This window comes from Melospiza georgiana, chromosome 1, assembly GCF_028018845.1.
Source record: "Melospiza georgiana isolate bMelGeo1 chromosome 1, bMelGeo1.pri, whole genome shotgun sequence".
In the NCBI taxonomy this organism is placed as follows: domain Eukaryota; kingdom Metazoa; phylum Chordata; class Aves; order Passeriformes; family Passerellidae; genus Melospiza; species Melospiza georgiana.
In genome coordinates this window covers 154,696,325-154,718,505 of record NC_080430.1, presented here as the reverse complement: position 1 = coordinate 154,718,505, position 22,181 = coordinate 154,696,325, and the positions used below count along the sequence as shown (strand labels likewise).

Sequence of the window (22,181 nt, the reverse complement as noted above, 5' to 3'; positions counted from 1 at the left end):
GGGCTGATGTAATGGAAAAGGTATTCAAGGGGTTTCCCTGAAGATGATGGCATGCTCTTGGCTGAGTGCTGTGATGCACCCAGCCGTAATATTTCTTTTACTGTCTTAGTCTCCTGTTCTCCTTTATTAAACTTTCTAAATTTTCACAGGAGAGTAAACGTGTTTCTCACATCTCACAAGCAGAGGCTCACCCCATGGCAGAAGAAGCAACTCTGGGCTGGGCTGTGGCAGCAGCAGTGATTTCACTTCCCCAAGGAGCAGCTCCGACCCTCCTTCACCAAAGCTGAGAGAGAGAGAGAGAGAGCCAGCAGTTGCCCTAGCTGCATCATTGACCTGGCCAATTCTCACAGTATCTCTGCCCCTCATAAAGAGACTCCCAGGTAAGATAAATGCAACCAGATGCCCTCCTTCCCTGAGCTTGGCCATTTCTTTTGCTTTTCTTAAGTACCCAGTCATTAGTCTTTCCTAGCAACTTATGGGAAAAAATTCTGTAAGTAAAAAGGAACAAAAAAAAGAAACCTGTGACAAAGGAGAGCTCATTTTAAAATGTTAAATGTCTCTTAAACCAAACAACACAACAAAGGGACTGAATAAGGAAAAAAAGACAACACTGGGAGCATGGCCAACTGCCAGAGACTCATCTAACAAAATGGCGGCTCAGCCTTTTATAGCCCTGGTTTTGCATCAGGCAAATACAAATTTGTAAGCAGTCATAAACACTCAAAAACTTTCTATATAAATGCCTGGCCCCTTCCAAAGTCTTCCAGGTGACTCTCCCTTGCTGTCCATGGGTGAAGACCTTCCTTAAGTCTGATTGGAGGTGAGGTGTTGTCAAGCCATGACTCCCCAGCAACAGGCTTTGCCCTTTCCCGACTGCCCCATGCAGGGGCCACAGGTACACGCCCTCCCTCCACATGACCCTGACAACCCTGACAACCAGGGCCATCTGGTGACAACAATACAGAGAGGGGGAAAGGAGACTGTGGGGAGAACAGAGGGTGCCAAAACAGCAAACTGCAATAATATAACCATTCATCAACAAAACTTTTCTTAACATACACAATATCCATTCCGTTAATTGTGAGACAATCATCACATTACCCATCTATAACAAAGATGTGGCTGACCCATGCTAGAAGGGTCGAGGTCATGTGGGGCAGGGCGGGGAGCAGCCCAGCCCAGGGGAAGATGTCCCTGCCCATAGAAGGGCTGGCACTGGACGGGCTTTAAGGTCGCTCCATCCCAAACCATTGCAGAGCCCCCCGGGGCTGGGATGGGGCGGGGCGGGCGCTCGGCAGCACCAGCGGCTCGTGCTGCCACTTGCTGTTGGCAGCCAGGGCTGCAGCTGGGGGCAGCGTATGCGCAGGGCCGCTGATTTCCCGGCACTCGCTGCTGAATCCTGTGGACAATTCCTGAACCACAACTGCCAGAATCCCCAAATCCCAGAATGGGTCAGGCTGGAAGGACCCAGAGTGGGCACCAGGCCCAACCTCCCAGCTCAGGCAGCATCATCCCTGAGACCAGGATTGGATCCAGAGCAGCTCAGAACTGGATACGGCACTGGACACAGATCTGGACACAGCACAGGACAGAGCTGGACCTGGCACTCCTGATGCGCCTCGCTGGGCAGGGCTGAGGAGCATGATCACTCCCTGACCGCCTGGCTCTGCTCCTCCTGATGCTGTCTGGATCCCTCCTCACCCAATGGCCGCCCCACCAGCTCCACTGTTCACCCATCAGCAACCTCATATCCTTCTCCAGAGCTGCTTAAGCATGTCGCCCCCAGCCTGCAGTGGCACTGGGGATTGGACCTGCACTTGCCCTCTTGCACTTCCCCAAATCCCAGCCTATAATGTCCTCCTGAAGTGCTGGATGTGTCAGGATGCTCTGCCTGGAATGGGGCCAAGGGATAATGCACCATTTGTGGCCATCAGGGTTGAATTGAGAGGGCTCTGCTGCTGATTTTGGTGCTGAATTGAGCCAAAACCAGCCCAAATACCCAACCTCAAATCGACAAGTGAGGGTGGATCACCAGTGGTGGGCCAGGCCATCTATCAGGTGGCCCTCGGAATGTCCAGTCCCCACTCAGACAGAGATTCCTCTCCCCAGTTCCTGCTTGAAATGAAATGTGCGTGAGGTTCCTCTTTCAGGAAGGAGATGCTCCCCAGGGTTCCTCCTTAAGGTTGAGAGAAAGGAACGTTCCCACGAGTGTTTTCTGTGGAGTGACATGGAGCCCTGCTTAAGAATGGTCAATTTTTGCTGGCTTTGTTAGAATTATTTAATGCAATTGTTTGTATTATGATTTAATAGATTTGCTTTGCACAATGGCATTGGTGTGCTTGGTGGCCAGAGTGGCTGTGGTAGCCTTGTGGGTGAAGGAGTCTTGGTGATCAAGGTGGTCATAGTGGGGTTGCTGCTTATAGTGACCATGGTGGCCAGAGTGGCTGTGGTGGCCACCATGACCACAGTGACAGTGGTTGTCCTGGTGTCCTCATGGTGGCAATATTTGCCAAGGTGTTCATTGTGGCAGTGGTGGCCTTGGTAGCCTTGATGGCCTCATTTCTCTGGGGGTCCAGGCGGTCTTGGTGATCACGGGGGCCATGGTTGCCACAGTGGTGGCCACAGCCACCTTGGTGACATGTTTGCCCTCATGGATCAGACGATCCCAGTGGGCACTCCCATGGCTGCGGTGGCCAGGAGAAGTCCTCCGAGGTGGAAGGTGGCTCTGGGGACGCTTTCCCCCCACGGACAAAGAGGGTTGTCATGGTGTCCTGGGGGAAGTGAGGTGTTTAGGATGTCCAGTGTGTGAGGAGGGTGCAAGGGTGGGTACAGGGGACCAGGGAGTTCAGGAGTGTCAGGGTGGGCTTAGGGGTAATAGAGGTCGGGGAACTCGGGGTGCCACAGGGGTGAGTGGGGCTGACAGTGGTTCAGGGACTGTTATGGGAGGGCTCTTGGGGAGAGTCCTGGCCCACCTGCATCCATCTCACATGGACTGTCCCCACAGCACTGCCCCTGGTGGGGTAGAACAGGGTCAGAATGGAGAGGTCCTTGTGCCTGTCCTTCCCTGGCAGGGGCATCCCTGTCCCCTCCTGGCTGTGGGCATCTCCATGCCTGTGCCCTGTCATGGGTGTTCCTGTCCCTGTGCCCACAATGGGTGTGCTCAGACTTGGTGTCCCCAGCATGGAGTGTCCGTGTCCCCCACACACAGTAGTTTTCCCTGTCCCCCATTCCCAGTGAGTGTCATTGTCCCCTGTGCCTGATCCCATGGGTTTCTCCATCGCTACACTGGGTGTTTCCCCATGCCCCCAGGCTGTCCCCTCTGCAATTATCTCACAATCACTCATAGTTGTATTTGCTGAAGTTCGCGGTGGAGTGGAGATGGATGTACATCCTCTCCCTGTACTGGGTGACTTCAGTGACCTCAAAGGTCATGAAGGGTGGGGTCAGCATCCCCTGACTCCTGGACTTTCAGAGAAGAAGTGATGTCCACACGGTGGCACGTGTGCACCTCGAACACTGTCTCCTTCCCAAAGACCTGGCAATTTGGTTTGCGCAGCCATGTTGATGTGAATTCACTGAATTGGACCGTGTTGCCACGCTGTCTGTCGAACCAGACCCCACATGCCCACTGAACACGTCAAAACGCTGCCCTTTCTGAGCGTCCCTCAGCATGGCCAGGGGATCCGTCAGCAGGAAATGCAGTATTTTGAAGTGGAAGTTGTCCCGGTATTCCTGGCGGGAGCGCCTGGCCACGCACATGGCGTCATTGAAGATGTTGGACATGCCATCCACTGTCTATGCCATGATGGTGGTGGCCTGGCCTGGGGACAGAGAGGTCACAGCGGGCCCCCACATCTGCCACTTGGCCACAGCCTTCACCCAGATCTGGGCAAAGACACAATTCTGGTAGAACTCAGAGCAGTTGAGGGCCAGCAATGTTGCAGTGATGGCAGGGTGACAGCCCTGATACTGGTCATCGAAGGAGTCCCTGGCCACATCCAGGGACACCACCTCCTTGATCACAGTGGCCATGGCCATTGGCAGCAGTGCCAGGATCTGAGCCAGGACAGCCATAGAGTGGAGAGGCCACAGGGAACTGTGTGGGACACTGGGGAACACAGAGGACACACAGAGGAGACAAAAGGAGGGTTCCTCAGTGAGGGACTGGGGAGGGGAGTGGGGTCAGCCCAGGGGGAAGGGAGGCACTCCTGGCCATCAGACCCCTGGGCATGTCCAGGGTCCCTGATCCCATATCCTGGGTTTACTTATCCCTCCGCAGCATCTCCCAGCCCCAGAGACCCCAATCCCACAGTACCGTGGCCTCCAGAAGCCCAATCCTACTCCCATCACTACAAGTCCCTGAGCCCCTGCAGGATCCCAACCCAAATCTTGGGGTGACTTCCTGAGCATCCCCCCATTGTTCCCCTAAGCCCGTCCCCAGACACCAATCACACTTCCAGTCCCCAATTTCTTTGCTGTCACCTCAGGACCTCAACACAAATCCAGCATCATCCTCTGCCCCGACAGTGTTTCCCAGCTCCCCCATGACTCCAATCTCAGTCCTGTGATTCCCCCAGTGTCCCTTCAGCAGTGCAACTGCAATCCCAGTCCTGTGTTTACTCTTCTGATGTCCTCCCAGTGCTCCCTGGGACCTCAATCCTGCTCCCAATCCTCTACAAGCCTCTTGTGACCCCAGGCCCCTCTGGGATTTCACCCAAATTCCTAAAGCCACTTCCTCACTGGCCCCATTGCCCCTCAGGTCTCTCTCCCAGATCCAAGTCCTGCTCCCAGTTGCATTACCCATTTCATGTCACCCCAGGACCCCAACCCAAATCTAGGGCTCACCCCCTGCCCCCACAATGTCTCTGTGGAGCCCTCCATGCCCCACTCTGCAATCCCAGGCCTGTGTTCCCCTCCTTGAGTGTCTCCAGTGTTCACCATTCCTGATATGAAATCAGCTGGAGCTAACTCCCTGATAGAACTGGAGGTATCAAAATACGGGAATTCTTTCTCCGCTCAGACTCACAGCAGATCTCTCCTGGTCCTGCAAGTCAGGGAGGGACTTTGCCACAGGTTCTTTATCCATTGGAATTATAAATATTCATTACAATGAGGTTCTTAGCTAATACAAAACTAGCATTTGCCCCATAAATAATCTGCATGGTTCTGCCACTTTTAAGAAAAAAAATTCTATTATCCTGGAAGGTCATAAAAATTTGGTGTCAGGATGTGGTTTTCACTGAGTGCCCCAATATGCCAGATGACCTCACGCTGAACTTTCGTTTTGGGCGAGCGCTGCTCCTCCAGTGTACTAGAACTTGCCAAAAAGCCCTCACTGGGTTTGCTTTATTTGTTACTTCACAAGTTGCAGTAACCTTTGGTCTGTTGTGTCCACACTTTTACATCTTTTTATTGTTTTTCACTAGTTCTTCTTTAAGCCCTATCCAGCACCATTGAGGGATCTGAAACTTTCTATTTTCTGTCTCATTTCTCACCTCCCAGGACCCTATTGAGAGAACACATTGAGAAAGTTCATTTTTAGAACTCTCCAGGACCATAAAAGGATTTCCAGAAAGAGGCAGAACCATGCAAATTATTAATAGGAAAGGTGAAGTTTCTGTACCGGGTGAGGCAAAGTGTAATGAATATTCATAATTGTGGTGGATAATACCCCATGGCAAAGTCCCTCGTGACCTGCAGGACCAGGAGAGATCTGCTGTGAGTCTGAGCTGATAAAGATTTCTGGCTTTCTGATACCAGCAGTTCCATCTGGGTGCTCACTCTGGCTGATTTTGGTATCGGGGCTGGGGGGACCCCTGGGCACTCTTGGGGGTGGGCACGGGACTGAGGGATTGGGATTGCGGTGCTGGGGGGAAACTGGGGGAGTCACAGGTCTGGGATTGGGGCAATGGGGGGCTCTGGGGGAAAATGAGGGGGGACATGGGATGGTGGGAGTAGCATTGGAGTGATAGGGGGGCTGGGAAACACTGTGGGGGCAGAGGGCTATGCCTGGATTTGTGCTGAGGTCTTGGGGTGACACCAAAAATTGGGGAAGAGGAGTGGGATTGGGGGCTGGGGATGGGCCTAGGAGGACACTGCGGGGCTCAGGGAGTGACCCCAGGATTTGAGTTGGGGTCCTTTGTCAGGTGAGGGACTTTTAGTCATGGGAGTAGGATTGGGCTTCTGGGGGACCATGGTGCTGTGGGATTGGGATTGGGGTCCCTGGGGCTGGGGGACATTGGAAAGGCATAAGTAACCCCAGGATTCAGGATCAGGGACCCCGGACATGCCTAGGGGTCTGCTGGCCAGGAGTGCCTCCCTTCCCCCTGGGCTGACCCCACTCCCCTCCCCAGTCCCTCACTGATGAACCCTCCCCTTGTCTCCCCCATGTCCCCTCTGTGTCCCCCAGTGTCCCACCCTGGTCCCTGTGGCCTCTCCCCTCCATGGCCACCCTGGCTCAGATCCTGGCACTGCTGGCAATGGCCATGGCCACCACTGTTGTCAAAGGGATACCCCTGGACATGGCCCCTGACTCCTTTGATGACCAGTACCAGGGCTGTGGCCCTGCCATGAAGGCAGGGCCCTCTACAACTCTGAGTTCCAGCAGAACAAGGAGTTTGCTGAGGTTTGGGTAAAGGCTGCAGCCAAGGTGCAGAGTTGGGGCCCCCCTGTGTCTCCTGTGTCCCCAGACCAGGCCACTGCCATCATGGCCTTCACAATGACTGACCTCAGAATGACTTACCTCAGAACATTCAATGATGCCCTGTGTGTGGCCAGGCGCTCCCACCAGGAATATTGGGACAACTTCCACTTCAAAACGCTGCATTTCCTGCTGACCGATGCCCTGGCCACGCTGAGGGATGATCAGAAAGGGCAGTGTTGGAACACGTTCCTAAATGTGTGTGACGCCTGGTACAAGGCACAGTGTGACAACAGTGTCCGGTCTGGTGAATTCGCGTTGATGGTACCCCTGATGCCCCTCTTTGTCCCCCAGGTGGGAGCATCCCCAGGGCTACCTTTCACCTTGGAGGACTCCTCCTGGCCACCACAGCCTTGGCAGTGGCCACTGGGATCCTCTGAGCCTCGAGACCACCATGGCCTCCAAGGTCACTGTGGCCTCCCCAATCACCAAGACCACCAGGACCTGCAGAGAAACGAGGCCACCAAGGCTACCAAGGCCAGCACAGCCACTCTGGCCACCATGGTCACTATAACCACCAAGGTCACTGTGGTCACCATGATCACCTAGAATCCTTCAGCCACAAGGCTACCACAGCCACTGTGGCTACCAATACCATTTTGCAATGCAATTGTATTAAAAAATTCAATCAAAACTATTCCATTAAATAAATCTGACAAAGACAGGAAAAAGTGACAATTCCTAAGCAGGCCTCGATGCCACTCACCCCCCCAAAACTTGTGGGAATGTCTCTTTTTTGCAGCCTTGAGGAAGAACCTTGGTGAGTGTCCACATCCTAAAGGAGGAACGTCATACACATTTCATTCCAAGCAGGAATAGGGGAGGGGAATCTCTGTCAGAGAGGGAAATGGACATTCCCATGGTCAGCTGATGGATGGCCAGGCCCAGCTCTGGTGATCCACCCTCACTTGCCAGTTCAGGTTTGGTGATTTGGGCTGGTTTTGGCTCAATTCAGCACCAAAATCAACAGCAGACCCCACTCAATGCAGCCCTGATGGCCAGAAATGTGGCATTGTCCTTTGGCCCCATTCCAGGCAAAGCATCCAGCTCATCCTGTACTTCAGGTGCACCTTAAAAGCTGGAAATTGGGAGGTTCAAGAGGGCAAGGTTAGGTCCTGTCCCTGGGGAGGGATTGTCCCCAGTGCCCATCCTGGCTGGTGGGGACCTGCTGGGGAAGAATCTGGGGATGCTGGTGGGTGACCAATGTAGGGGGCAGTGTGTCCTTGGGCCAGGAGGGATCCAGGGGGCATCAGGAAGAATGGGGTGAGGAGGTCAGGGATTGATCGTGCCCCTCTGTCCTGCCCAGTGAGGCACATCAGGAGCGCTGTGACCAGGTCTGACCAGTGCCGTGTCCAGGTCTGAACTGCTCTGGACCCAATCCTGTGCTCAGGGATGACACTGCCTGAGCTGGGAGGTTGGGCCAGGTGCCCCGTCTGGGTCCTTCCAGCCTGACCCATTCTGGGATTTGGGGATTCTGGCAGTTGTGGTTTGGGAATTTTCCACCGCGGGGCAGCAGCGAGCGCGGGGAAATCAGCAGCACTGGGCATGCGCTGCCTACAGCTGCAGTCCTGGGTGCCAACAGCAGGCGGCAGCACGAGCTGCTGGCACTGCCAAGTGTCCGCCCCCCCCATCCCGGCCCCAGGGGCTCTGCAATGGTTTGGGATGGAGTGACCTTAAAGCCCGTCCAGTGCCAGCCCTGCCATGGGCAGGGACATCTTCCCCTGGGCCAGGCTGCTCCAGGCCCGGCCCAGCCCGGCCTTGGACACAGCCAGGGATGGGGCACCCACAGCTTCTCTGGGCAGCCTGTGCCAGGGCATCACCACCATCACAGGGAAGGATTTTATAGGAAAGATGGGTGGTGATGTTTTTGAAAAATGACTCAAATGTTTGGGGGTCTTTAGGAGAAATTGTTGTCAGTGTCTTCAAAATGGCTCTTGATATCTCTGCATGAGAAGACATGAAGTTTGCCACAGAACCGTGGTGGTTTGACCAGAATGTTTGAAGTCCTGAACTTTCAGCTAATAAGAGAAAAGGGTCCCCACACAGTCAATTCCATAACCCAGACAGCCTGAACTTCTGAACTTTGGGAGACAATGATAGCTTCAATAGGTATGTGGGTTAGGGGGTTTGGGACAGCTGCATCTTCCTGGTACCTCAGTGTCCTGGTTTGAGATGAAATGAGTTTTGTGTGATGTTGTGGTTAAACCAATACGTGATCAGGTGTGAATATTGGCACCTGGTGTGGCCACTGAGGACATGGATATACCTCTGAGAGCACAGGGCAGGGGGTTAAAAGCAGAGAACTCCCAGGAAAACTTTCTTTTGGTTCCCGTCAGTGAAAGTTTCAGACCTCCCTTGCCCAGCTGCTGTGGGCTGGGTGGGGGAGGGGAAGCCATGCAGCCGGGTGAGGTGAGCCAGGGCCCTGCCGATGGAAGGGTGGAGGAGCATCAAGAGTCATTGGTCCCCAACCCCCCCATCCCCACCATCCCTGGAGGAGAGAGAGAGAACAAGCTGGTGCCTATGCCTGTGCCACCATGAAATTTGATAGCACAGCCAGCGGAGAAGGAGAAGGGTGGGGTGCAGTGAGAAGGTGCCCAGCAGGGCAGCATGGGAGTTCCAGACAGGCAGAGCCTGAGATTTTTAAGCCTTTTCTTGGATGATGGAAACCTTACAAATGCTGATCCTCCTGAAGTTGGATGAGAAGGGAGATAGAGATGAGATCAGAGGAAATGGGCCACAAGAGAATTGGAGAAGAAGAGATAGAGATGATATCAGAGGAAATGGGCCACAAGAGAATTGGAGAAGAATCTTGGGTGAGATGAGGTGATGGAGTGGCCTTTGGCTGGACTTCTCTTGTATAGCCATGGACAGAACCATTTTTTCCTGTGACACAGAGATGGCATCTAGGGGGAGGCAATGTCTTGGAGTGTGTGAACAGAGTCAATGGGTGAGGATGGTGGTGGTGGTGCCCTCTGTCTTCAGGGAAGAAGATGATCTCTGTTCTTGACACCCCTCGGCCCCAGGGGGTGAATCTGGAGGGGACTGGTGTCCTGAAAGTGAGAGACTGTTGCTTTTTTGGAACTGGGCAAAGCATCCTTAAAAAGAGAACCCTAGAAGCAGCTCTGGTCCATGTGCAGTTGTGAGAGTACTGGGCATGGAAGGAAGATGTCACAAGGGCAAATGATCTCTGGGCGGTGCCATGTGTGACATGGAAACACAAGAGGTTTCAACTGTGTTTCCAGGGGAAGCCTATGGCACAAGAGGGCATCCTCTCTTCGTGATGAAATGAGAATTGGTTATCTGAAGGGTGATGAGAGACTGAGAGTTGATTACCTGAGGGGTGCTAACTGAATTGAGAGTCCAAGGCTTTGTCTTACTGTGATGTGTTGGAAATTGTGGGGAGGTAGAGGAATATTTTTGGAAGGTTTTCATTCTGAGTTCTGTGTTTCTTTTACATATTGTAAGTTAATAAAGATTTTTTTTTTCCTTTATTCCTAAGCTGGAGCCTGCTTTGCACTGTTTCTGGTCACATCTCAGAGTAGACACTAGGGAGAATATATTTTCACTGCGACACTGGCATTGTCCCAGTGTCAAACTATGACAGGGATCTCAAACTTTCTATTCTCTCTCTTATTGCTGACCCTTCAGGTCCCCAATCCCACCATCCCATATCCTCCCAGTTCCCCCAGTCCCACTCCCCACTGCTCACTGAATTGCAGTCACACCTCAGATACCACTTGGGGTCCCCTATTCGCCTATCAGATGCCATCTGCAGAGGATCAGCAATGGGACATCACGCCATGATCAATATGATCAAGTGAAGTCAAATTTATTACAAGAACAAAGTGTATTTATGCTTTGTTCTACTGTTTGCCCCTCAAGCTAATGAATAATTGGTTTAGCCTAGCTGTGCATGCATTTCAAGCCTTCAGTTGATGGGTTAGTCTTCTTTCTTCATGCATCTCGCTGTGGGTTGCTATTTTGCCTTCATGCACTCTGCTGCGGTTTTTTGCTCTGTCTTAGCGTGCCCCACATCCTGGACATGTTTTTCTCCTGAGGAGGCTCTTCCTATTTTCAAGCTATGGGGGACAATGTGAAATTCTACTCAGACCCCATAAAGGCTGGCTTGGGCACTGCATCCATTTTCCTGCAAAAATCCCTCAACAGACATCCCTGTAGGCACCTTGAGCCTGGGGATGATCTCCTGGGGAAGTGTCTGAGTGACTTCCCTAGCCTTGTTGGTATAACAGAAGAAGTTCTGGAACCCCAAAAAAGGAATCCACCAAAACCATGAGATACCTGAGCCTATGTTGGCATGGCAGCTCAGAAAAGCCATTTGCCAGTAATCCCCAGAAGTGTTTCGTCTTTCAGTGACGCCTGGAGGGAATGGTTTTGAATTCAAAGGGTTTTTTTGAAAACAGATCTGGCATTGCTCTGTAACATACCTGACTGTTTTGTCCTACAGACACGGAGGATCTGAGGCTGCAGACCTGTCCCCATCTCATCATTTCCCCAGAGATTTGCTGGTGCTTTTCTCCTTTACAAATTGCAGCATCAGTTGGGGAGGGCCGGACCTGGCTATTGGGAGTTACCTCTCACCTACCCACCCATCCACCCTCTTTATTGTGGGCTTTTAGATAAGCAGCCAATTTTGAATTTGCCCAACTCTATCCAGGCCTCACCTCTGGCAGTGAAATTCCTTTCTCAGGAATTAAGACCAGGATGCTTTGTTGCGGAACCTCTTGTGCAGCTTTAATGCAAGTCTATTTTTCACAGGGATTTGTCAATCCCCAAACTGATGTGCCCTGGACTGTATCACACTCACTTCTTTGGGCCGCTGGATAGTAGCTAGGACACCCAGCGCCTGCTGCTGTCATTGATACACAAAAAGCTGAAAGGAGAAGAAATCCCATGGGAGATGTGGACATCAGGGCCATCTCTGAGTTACAGAACCCATGTCCTTTCTCAGGAGTCCAACTCAAAGATCATTCTGGGTGACCTGTGGGGTGTTTTTTCAAAAAAGTTGACATCAGCCAGGATTGGCTCAGATGTCTTTGGGCCATAGCAGCAACAGTACTCCTCATTCAAGAGGCCAGGAAATTCAATTTGAGACAAAACTTTATGGTATATACTCTGCTCGCTGTAACTGCAAGAAGATGTGGAACAAGGAGCAGAACTTGACATATTACAAAGAGCTCTAGAATTGGCAGTGAGAAAAAGAGCAAACATAGGAACTCACCATCTGCTTTGAGCATTGCTCATGTCCATGGAGCCATATACAAAGAAAGAAGCCAATTAACAGCACAAGGATCTCCAATTAAATGCAAAAAGGAATTATCATCCCTCCTTGATTCCTCCCAGCTGCCCAAAATGTGGCTGTACTACAATCCAGGGCACACCAGCTTGGGGATTGACAAATCCCTGTGAAAAATAGACTTGCATTAAAACTGCACAAGAGGTTCCACAACAAAGCATCCTGGTCTTAATTCCTGAGAAAGGAATTTCACTGCCAGAGGTGAGGCCTGGATAGAGTTGGGCAGATTTAAAATTGGCTGCTTATCTAAAAGCCCACAATAAAGAGGGTGGATGGGTGGGTAGGTGAGAGGTAACTCCCAATAGCCAGGTCCGGCCCTCCCCAACTGATGCTGCAATTTGTAAAGGAGAAAAGCACCAGCAAATCTCTGGGGAATTGATGAGATGGGGACAGGTCTGCAGCCTCAGATCCTCCGTGTCTGTAGGACAAAACAGTCAGGTATGTTACAGAGCAATGCCAGATCTGTTTTCAAAAAAACCCTTTGAATTCAAAACCATTCCCTCCAGGCGTCACTGAAAGACGAAACACTTCTGGGGATTACTGGCAAATGGCTTTTCTGAGCTACCATGGCAACATGGGCTCAGGTATCTCATGGTTTTGGTGGATTCCTTTTTTGGGGTCCAGAACTTCTCCTGCCACAACAACAAGGCTAGGGAAATCACCCAGGTACTCCTCCAAGAGATCATCCCCAGGCTCAAGGTGCCTACAGGGATGTCATCTGATAACGAACCCAGTTGGTATCTGAGGTGTGACAGTAACTCAGTGAGCAGTGGGGGTGGGACTGGGAGAAAGTGGGGGAACATGGGATGGTGAGATTTGGGTCCTGGAGGGTGAGCAGTAGGAGAGAGAATAGAAAATTTGAGTTATCCTGAAGGTGCTGCATAGAGCTTAAAGAAGAATGAGCAAAAAACAATGAATGGATGTAGAAGTGTGAGCAGAGCGGGGCAAAGGTGGCTGGAACTTGTGGAGAAAGAGATAAAGGGCACTCCTGTGAGGCGTTTTTGGCAAATTCTTTAACACAGAAAGAGCAGCAATGTCTGCCAAAAGTGAAAGTTCAAGCTGAGGTCTTCTGGCATATTGGGGCACACTGAGAAAACTCATTATTAGAACTCTCCAGGACCATAAAAGGATTTCAAGAAAGAGGTGGAGCCATGCAAATTATTGCTAGGAAAAGTGCTGTTTCTGTGCTAGGTGAGGGACACATTATAACGAACATTTGCAGTTGTGGTGGATGAAGACCCTGTGGCAAACTCCCCCGTGACCTGCAGGACCAGGAGAGATCCACTGTGAGTCTGAGCTGATAAAGAATTCCAGCTTTCTGATACCTGCAGTTCCATCAGGGAGTTCACTCCGGCTGATTTTGGTATCGGGGCTGGGGGGAGAGCTGAGGACACTTGCTGGGGACATGGGACTGAGCAATTGGGATAGTGCACATGGGGGGACACTGGGGAGTCACAGGTCTGGGATTGGGGTAATGGGGGGCTCTGGGGGAAAATGCGGGGGGACAGGGGATGGTGGGAGTGGGATTGGGGTCATGAGGGGCCCTAAAAGACACTGTGGGGGAGAAGGTGATGCCTGGATTTGGGTTGAGGTGTTGGGGTGACACCGAAGAAATTGGGGAAGGGGAGTGGGAGTGAGGTCTGGGCATGAGCCGAGGGGAAGACTGAGGGGCTCAGGGAATGACCCAAGGATTTGGGTTGGAATCCTGCTGGGGATTATGGAGTCATGGCAGTAGGATTGGGCTTCTGGAGGCAGGAAGACATGGTACTGTGGGTTTGGAATTGGAATCCCGGGGGCATGGAGACATCAGAGACGCATAAATAACCCCAGGATTTGGGTTTAGGGACCCCAGACATGCCCAGGGGTCTGCTGGCCAGGAGTGCCTCCTTTCCCCCTGGGCTGACCCCACTCCCCTCCCCAGTCCCTCACTGATGAACCCTCCCCTTGTCTCCTCTGTGTCCGCCAGGTCCCTGTGGCCTCTCCCCACCATGGCCCCCCTGGCTCAGACCCTGGCACTGCTGGCAATGGCCATGGCCACCACGGCTGTCGATGTGATCCCCCTGGACATGGCCCCTGACTCCTTTGATGACCAGTACCAGGGCTGTGGCCCTGCCATGAGGGCGGCATTGCCGGCCCTCAACCGCTCTGAGTTCAAACAGAATGAGAAGTTTGCCCAGGTTTGGGTAAAGGCTGCAGCTGAGTGGCAGAGTCGGGGGCCCCCTGAGTCCCCTCTGACCCCAGACCAGGCCACCGCCATCATGGCCTTCACAATGGATGGCCTCCGCAGCATGTTCAATGATGCTGTGCGTGTGGCCGGGCGCTCCAGCCAGGAATACCGAGACAACTTCCACTTCAAAACGCTGCATTTCCTGCTGACCCAAGCCCTGTTGATGCTGAGGGACACTCGGGGACAGCAGTGTCACATCATGTACTGCCACGTGGAAGGTGTCCAGTTCAAGGCAGAGCCCGGTGACTTTGTCCGGTTCGGTCAATTCATGTCAGCATCACGGATGAAAAGAAATCACGGGTACTCTGGGAATGACACAGTTTTCCATGTGTACACCTGCCATGGCACAGAGATCCAGCTATTCTCCCACTCTCCTGGTGAGGTTCTGATCCCACCCTTTGAGACCTTTAAGGTTGTCAACGTCAGCAATATAGGAAAGGGGAGGAAGATTCAGCTCCGCTCCAATGGGACCTCCAGCAACTACAACTGCGAGTGGCTGCAAGGTGACACCACAACCTGGGGGGATGGAGACACCCACTGTGGCCTTGGGGACACCCACGAGAAGGCACAGGGACAATGGCACTCACTGGGCCTGTGGGACAGGGACATGGCCACCCACAGTGTAGGTGGGACAAGGACACCCATGGCTGCAGGCAAGGACAGGGATACCCAGTTCTGGGGACACCAGCTGTGGACAGGGGACACTCAGAACAGGGCACAGGGGGTGGGGACACTGAGTGAGGGTTTGACAACAGGGACAGCCCTGCCAGGGGACAGCAGGGACAGAGACAGGGATGTCCCCATTCTGATTCTGTCCCTCCCCACCAAAGGCAGTGCTGTGGGGATGGGCCCTGTGTGCTGGATGTGGGTGAGCTGGGAACCCTCATATCCCTTCCTGAAACCCTGTCACACCCTTTCACCCACCATGGCACCCCCTGACTCCCCCTGACCCCTATTGCCTCGAAGCCCACCTTGACCTCCTCAGGCCCTGTACCACCCTGTGCCTCCACTGACACCCTGTCACTTCATGGCCCCCATTTCTCCTGTCACCCCTAACCCTCCAATATGCATGTCCCCAACCCCCTCACTCCCCACATGGTTCCCCTGATGTCCCTCTTTTTGTCTCACAGGTGGGAGTGTCCTCAGGGCCACCTTCAACCTCAGAGGACTCCTCCTGGCCACCACAGCCTTGGCAGTGGCCACTGGGATCCTCTGAGCCACGAGACCACCATGGCCTCCAAGGTCACTGTGGCCACTGTGGGCACCATGATCACCAAGACCACCAGGAACCCCAGAAAAATGAGACCACCAAGGCTACCAAGGCCACCACAGCCACTCTGGCCATCATGGTCACAATTACCACCAAGGTCACTGCGGCCACCGTGATCACCTAGAATCCTTCAGCCACAAGGCTACCACAGCCACCGTGGCTACCAATACCACTTTGAAATGCAATTGTATTAAATAATTCAATCAAAACTATTCCATGAAATAAATCTGACAAAGCGAGGAAAAAGTGACACTTCCTAAGCAGGTCTCAATGTCACTCCCCACACCAACGCTTGTGGGAATGCTTCTTTTTCACAACCTTGAGGAAGAACCCTGGGCAGCATCCACATCCTAAAGGAGGAACATCATACACATTTCATCCCAAGCAGGAATAGGGGAGTGGTATCTCTGTGTGAAAAGGTACTGGACATTGCCAGGGTCAGATGATGGATGGCATGGCCCACCACTGGCGATTCACCCTCACTTGCCAATTCGTGGTTGGTGATTTGGGCTGGTTTTAGCCCAATTCAGCACCAAAATCAACAGCAGACCCCTCTCAATGCAGCCCTGATGGCCACAAATGTGACATTGTTCCTTGGCCCCATTCCAGGCAGAGCATACTGCCATAACCTTTACGTCAGGGGGATGTTAAAAACTGGAAATTGAGAGGTTCAAGAGGGAAGGTTAGGTCCTGTCCCTGGGGAGGGACTGTCCCCAGTGCCCATCCTGGCTGGTGGGGACCTGCTGGGGCAGCTCTGGAGAAGAACGTGGGGCTGAGTGGCCAGTGGAGCTGGCCATGTGTCCTTGGGCCAGGAGGGATCCAGGGGGCATCAGGAAGAATGGGGTGAGGAGGTCAGGGAGTGTTTGTGCCCCTCTGTCCTGCCCAGTGAGGCACATCAGGAGTGCCATGTCCAGGTCTGAGCTGCTCTGGACCCAATCCTGTGCTCAGGGATGACACTGCTTGAGCTGGGATGTTGGGCCAGGTCCCCCGTCTGGGTCCTTCCAGCCTGACCCATTCTGGGATTTGGGGATTCTGGCAGTTGCGGTTCGGGAATTGTCCACGGGAGGGCAGCAGCGAGCGCGGGAAATTAGTGGCGCTGCTCATGCACGGCTCCCAGCTGCAGTTCCGGGTGCCAACAGCAGGCGGCAGCACGAGCTACTGGCGCTGCCGAGCGCCCACCCCGCCCCATCCCGGCCCCGGGGGCTCTGCAATGGTTTGGGATGGAGCGACCTTAAAGCCCGTCCGGTGCCAGCCCTGCCATGGGCAGGGACATCTTCCCCTGGGCCAGGCTGCTCCAGGGACCGCACAGGCCAGGGATGGGGCAGACACAGCTTTTCTGGGCAGCCTGTGCCAGGGCATCACCACCATCACAGGGAAGGATTTTATAGGAAAGATGGGTGGTGATGTCTTTGAAAAAGGACTCAGAGGGTTGGGAATCTTTAGGAGAAATTGTTGTCAGTGTCTTCAAAATGGGTCTTGACATCTCTGCATGAGCAGACATGAACTTTGTCACAGAACCCTAGTGGTTTGACCAGAAAGGTTGGTAGTCCTGACCATTCACGTAATTAGAGAAATGGGTCTTCACAAAGTCAATTCCATAACCCTGACAGCCTGATCTTCTGAACTTCGGGAGAAAATGACAGCTTCAAGGGGGATATGGGGTAGGTGGTTTGGGACAGCTGCACCTTCCTGCTACCTCAGCCAATGTGGAAAGGATGAAGGCAACATGCGGACGGGAGTTTGGGATAAAAGGAAGCTTTGCTCTCTGAATCCTCGAGAGAGAAACCCCAGAGGGATATGGCTGTGGAAACTCTGTCCCTTTATTGGAATCAAGTTTTAAGATTGCTGTGAGGATCCTTGGCTTTTCACAGTGTGGCTTTTCCCCGCATACTGAAGGTACTGGGTAGAGCCTAAAGTCTGACTGGCAAAAATGATGAAAGGTTTTAAAAGTATTTACAGAGCACAATAAACATGGCTCAAAGCAGTGGAGAAAGAGAAAATGGGGAACTACAGAGGGGTTTTTTACGAGTTTGGTGACACAGAAGGAACAGCGCCACCCAAAAACCGGAAGTGTGGGTGACGACATCTGGAATACTGTGACAATAAGTGAAAATGACCTCCAGATGACTTCTTAGGAATTCTCCAGAAAAATAAAAGAAGAGGCGGAGCCATGACACTTATTTACAGGAAATGTGCGGGTTTTGTATTAGCTAAGAAGCCTATTTTAATAAATATTTATAAGTACAGTAGATAGAAGTGGCAAAGTCCCTCTGAGCTGCAGGGCCAGGAGAGATCTGCAGTGAGTCTGAGCTGATCAAGAATTCCAGCTTTTTGATACCTCCAGTTCCGTCAGGGAGTTCACTCCAGCTGATTTTGGTATCAGGGGCTGGGGGCACCCCAGGGCACACAGGGAGGGGGGGAGAGGAAAACGTTACATCGGTACTGGGGCGCTGGGGGACACTGGGGGGACTCTGGGGGAGAATGCGATGTGGGGTTGGAGTCCTGGGGGTCACTGGGGGGACCCTGGGGGAGAATGTGATAAGGGGTTGGAGTCTTCAGGAAGCTGGGGAATGCTGGGGGACATGCGACTGGGGTTCACAGGGCTCTGGGGGGCAGCAGGGGGGAACTGGGAGTGTGACTGCAGCCATGGGAGGGCTGGTGGACACTGCAGGGTGCAGAGGGTGATCCTGGGATTTGGGATGGGGTCCTGGGGTGTATAATTTCCAATAACTCCAAAAGGGGACACCAGACTGGGAATGGGAATGGGGTCTCGGGATGGGCTGAGAGGGATACTGGGGGTTCAGAGAGTGACCCCAGATTTGGACTGGGGTCTTGAGGGGGCTGAGGGGACCCCAGGGGAATGACCCAAAACTGTGGGAGTGGGATTGGGGTCCCTGGGGGGACTGGAGGACACCAGGGCCGCCAGGAGTGACCCCAGGATCAGGGTCTTAGGAAACATCCTGGGATCTCCTGGCCAGGGTGACCCCCTCCCTAGGCTGACCCCACTGTCCCTCTCCAGCCCCTCCCCAAGGAAGCCTCCCCATGTCCCATCATGTCCCTCAGCATCCCCCTCTGTCCCATCAGTGTCTCCTGGTGCCCATCAGTGTCCTCCCAGCCTCCCCTGGTATCCCCCAATGTCTTTTCTGTGTCACACAGTCTGTCCTCTGTGTCCCACAGTGTCTCACACTGGCCACTGTGGCCTCTCATCTCCATGGTCCCCTTGACTCACACGCTGGCACTGCTGGCAATGAGCGTGGCCACTGCGGCCATCAAGGTGGTGCCCCTGGACATGGCCCAGAACTCCTTTGATGACCAGTACCTCAACTGTGGCCCTGCCATGACTGAGGCCTTGCCAGCCCTCAATGTTTCCGAGTTCCAGGAGAACAAGGAGTTTTCCCAGGCCTGGGTGAAGGCCAGGGCTGAATGGCAGAAGCGGGGCTCCTCTTCATCCCCTCTGACCAATGACCAGGCCATTGCCCTCATGGCCTACACAATGGGGGATGTGCACAAGCAGCTCAACCCGGCCGTGCGCGAGGCTGGGCGCTCCCGCCAGGAATACCGGGACAACTTTCACTTCAAAACACTGCATTTCCTGCTGACCCAGGCCCTCCAGAAGCTGAGATGCCCTCATGAGTGTCAAGATGTGTTCCGTGGGGTGAGGACAGTCCAGTTCAATGTGACACCTGGTGATAAAGTCCGCTTTGGTCAATTTGCTTCATCGTCTCTGGACAAAACGGTGGCCCAGGGTTATGGGAACGTCACAATGTTTGAGGTGTACACGTGCCATGGAGCAGATATCCAGAAGTTCTCCTTCAATCAAAGTGAGAAGGAGGTGCTGATCCCACCCTTTGAGACCTTTGAAGTCTCCAAAGTCACCAGGGAAGGGAAGAAGGTGCAGATTGAGCTTCGCTCCACCGGGAACTCCAGCAACTACAACTGCGAGTGGCTGCGAGGTGACATCATGGGAACAACCTGGGGGGATGGGGACACTCAGTGAGGGTTGGGGACAAGGACACACGGTGCTGTGGACACCCATGACCCAGAGGAGACAGGGACACCCACTGTGGCTGGGAGGCAGGACACCCAAAGCTGGGGACAAGGTCAGGGACAGCATTGTTTGGGCACAGGGGTTGGGGACACCCAGTGGCAGGTGAGGGGAACAGGGACATCCAGTGCTGGGAACACCTACTTGAATTGGGACAACAAGGTTGCCCATGGTTGGGCACAGAGGAAAGGGCTCATTATGGCCCCCTCTGATCTCACAGCCTCAGGGTCCCCCCTTACCCCTGTCCCTTTCCCCATGGCCCTCCTGACCCAACTGACCCTCTCATCCCATGATCCCCCTGACCACTCTCTTTGTCCCCACAGGTGGGAACCTCCATAGGAACTCCCCCTGGCTTGGGTGGCTTCTCCTGGCCACCATAGCCATGGCAGTGGCCATTGGAACCCTCTAAGCCACGAGGCCACCAAAGTCACTGTGGTCCTGGGGGCCACTGTGGCCAACATGACCATGAAGGCCACAAGGACCCCCAGGGAACTGAGGCCACCAAGGCTACCGAGGCCATTATGACCACTATGGTCCCTTTGTCCCGTGTGACCACTGTGGCCATTATTACCACTACAGCCACTGGGGCCACTTTGGCTTCTATGACCAATCTGGCCACTCTGGGCATTGGAACCACCATGGTCAGCATGGCCATTGTGCCCATAGTGACCCATGATGTCTCCGTGCCCACTGTGGCTACTGTGGTCACTGTAACTACTGAGGCCACTGTGGCCAGTGTGGTTTCCAAGGTGACCAAGGTCACCGCAGCCACCATGGTCTCTGTGGCCACCATGGTCACTGTAACAAGGTGTCCATCTTGGGGAAGCCCCTCTGATAGCTGTCCAGTGAGGGAGCAATGCCAGGGCAGCAGGGCCAGCACAGGGGGCTGGAGCAGCCAGAACAGTGCAGGAGAGCCGAGATTGGCCAGTGCCTGGGGCTACTTGGGCTCTTCCCAATAAAGGGGTTTGGGAGTGGCAATGCCATGGCCACCTCCTAGCGCTCCTTGGCTGCCTCGCCTGTTACATCAATAAATTGCAGTTTGCTCACATGCCGTATAAGAAATGTATCAAAAACTTGATCCTTGCTCTTCTGGTGTATCAAATGTTTATCAGAAATTTGATCCTTGCTTGCCTGGTGTATCAATAGTTTAGCAAAATTTGTTGCTGGCTCACCTGATGTATCTGCTACAGCTTCTATAATGTCTCTCCTGCAGGGCGCCTCATTTCCTGAAATAAAACCTTTCCTGGAGTTTTTGTTAGAGGGAACTTAAAGGTTTATTTTTCAAACCTCGATCTTTAAAGAGATGCTGGAGAAATGTTCCTCCCTATTTCCTTTTTCACTGCAGCCCCTCACAAAGGACCTGGAAGGGCTGGAATGTGTCCAGGGAAGGGATGGGGCTGGGGAAGGGTTTGGATCACCAGGAAGGGCTGAGGGAGCTGGTGGAGGCTGTTCAGTGCAATTAAAAAGGATGAATAATCTGTTTGGGACCAGTTACAAAATTCCTGATCTGAGCTAACACTTCAGAAGAAGAATTGGGAGGAAAAAAAAGAAAAAGAAACAGAATGAAGAAGGATAAACAATAAAATAGATAAATGGGGACAGAGGCAGCACCACCCATTTGTTTAGGAAAAAAAACCTTGATGTTTCACTCAGGAAACTCTTTTTTCATTCAAATCAGGGATTTTCCCTCTTTACCCGTTCATCTCCTGGAGTTGTAGTTCAGTAATTGCCCACAGGAGGGCAGCAGCGAGCGCCGGGAAATCAGCAGCACTGCGCATGCGCCCCACCAGCTGCAGTTCCGGGTGCCAACAACAGGCGGCAGCACGAGCTGCTGGCACTGCCGAGCGCCCGCCCCATCCCGGCCCCGGGGGCTCTGCAATGGTTTGGGATGGAGCGACCTTAAAGCCCGTCCGGTGCCAGCCCTGCCATAGGCAGAGACATCTTCCCCTGGGCCAGGCTGCTCCAGGCCCTACCCAGTCTGGCCTGGGACATGACCAGAGATGGGGCAGCCACCTCTTCCCTGGGACAGAAGGAGAATGTTGGTATGGATCTCGTCCATAAATGTATTTGATGGATCAGTGTGACAACAGCTCCAAGCTCTTAGTGCTTCCACTGCCAGAAGGATTTGGTTGCTTCCCTGCTCGGTTCCTTCAGGTCCTGGACAGGTGCATTTGGGTCAGGTCCCCACCCTGATGGACGAGCAGGGCAGGCTGTCCCGTGCTGGTGTGAGCAGCGCTGCTTGCTGGGTGCACACGTTCTCTCGTGCTTAAACCCCGCATTTTTGGGATGTCTTCCCTTAACAACAAAATCCCCACATCCCAAAATCCCACCATCTCCAAAGCCCTAGCATCTCCATATCCCTACATCCCAAATCCCAGCTGCTGTAGCACAGCACCTCCAAATCCCTATATCCCAAAACCCCAGTTACTGCAGACTTGGCAACCCCAAATCCCTGCGTCCCAAAACCCCAGCTGCTCTAGACATGGCATCCCAGCATCCCAAACCCCAGCTGCTGTAGACATGGAATCCCCAAATCCCAGCTGCTATAGCACAGCATTCTGAAGTCCCTACATCCCAAAATCCCGCCTGCTGTACAACATCTCCAAATCCCTGTATCCCAAAATC

General features: G+C 53.3%; 3 protein-coding genes and 1 pseudogene across 3 annotated transcripts; 3 read left to right on the top strand and 1 right to left on the bottom strand.

Moving 5' to 3' along the window:
* Nucleotides 1-3,336: 3,336 nt before the first annotated feature.
* LOC131088548 (erythroblast NAD(P)(+)--arginine ADP-ribosyltransferase-like) lies at nt 3,337-4,074 on the bottom strand (annotated as a pseudogene).
* Nucleotides 4,075-6,443: 2,369 nt separating this feature from the next.
* Nucleotides 6,444-7,249, top strand: LOC131088471 (erythroblast NAD(P)(+)--arginine ADP-ribosyltransferase-like). The gene is given in 2 exon segments (XM_058032616.1): nt 6,444-6,576; nt 6,579-7,249. Coding segments are annotated over 2 exon segments (804 nt in total).
* Nucleotides 7,250-14,002: 6,753 nt separating this feature from the next.
* Nucleotides 14,003-15,457, top strand: LOC131088410 (erythroblast NAD(P)(+)--arginine ADP-ribosyltransferase-like). The gene is made up of 2 exons (XM_058032488.1): nt 14,003-14,744; nt 15,372-15,457. Exons 1-2 carry the CDS (start codon nt 14,003-14,005, stop codon nt 15,455-15,457), a joined length of 828 nt encoding a protein of 275 aa, XP_057888471.1.
* A 3,265-nt stretch (nt 15,458-18,722) lies between these two features.
* LOC131088339 (GPI-linked NAD(P)(+)--arginine ADP-ribosyltransferase 1-like) lies at nt 18,723-20,515 on the top strand. Its single transcript, XM_058032359.1, has 2 exons — nt 18,723-19,459; nt 20,452-20,515. Exons 1-2 carry the CDS (start codon nt 18,723-18,725, stop codon nt 20,513-20,515), a joined length of 801 nt encoding a protein of 266 aa, XP_057888342.1.
* The last annotated feature ends 1,666 nt before the right edge of the window (nt 20,516-22,181 follow it).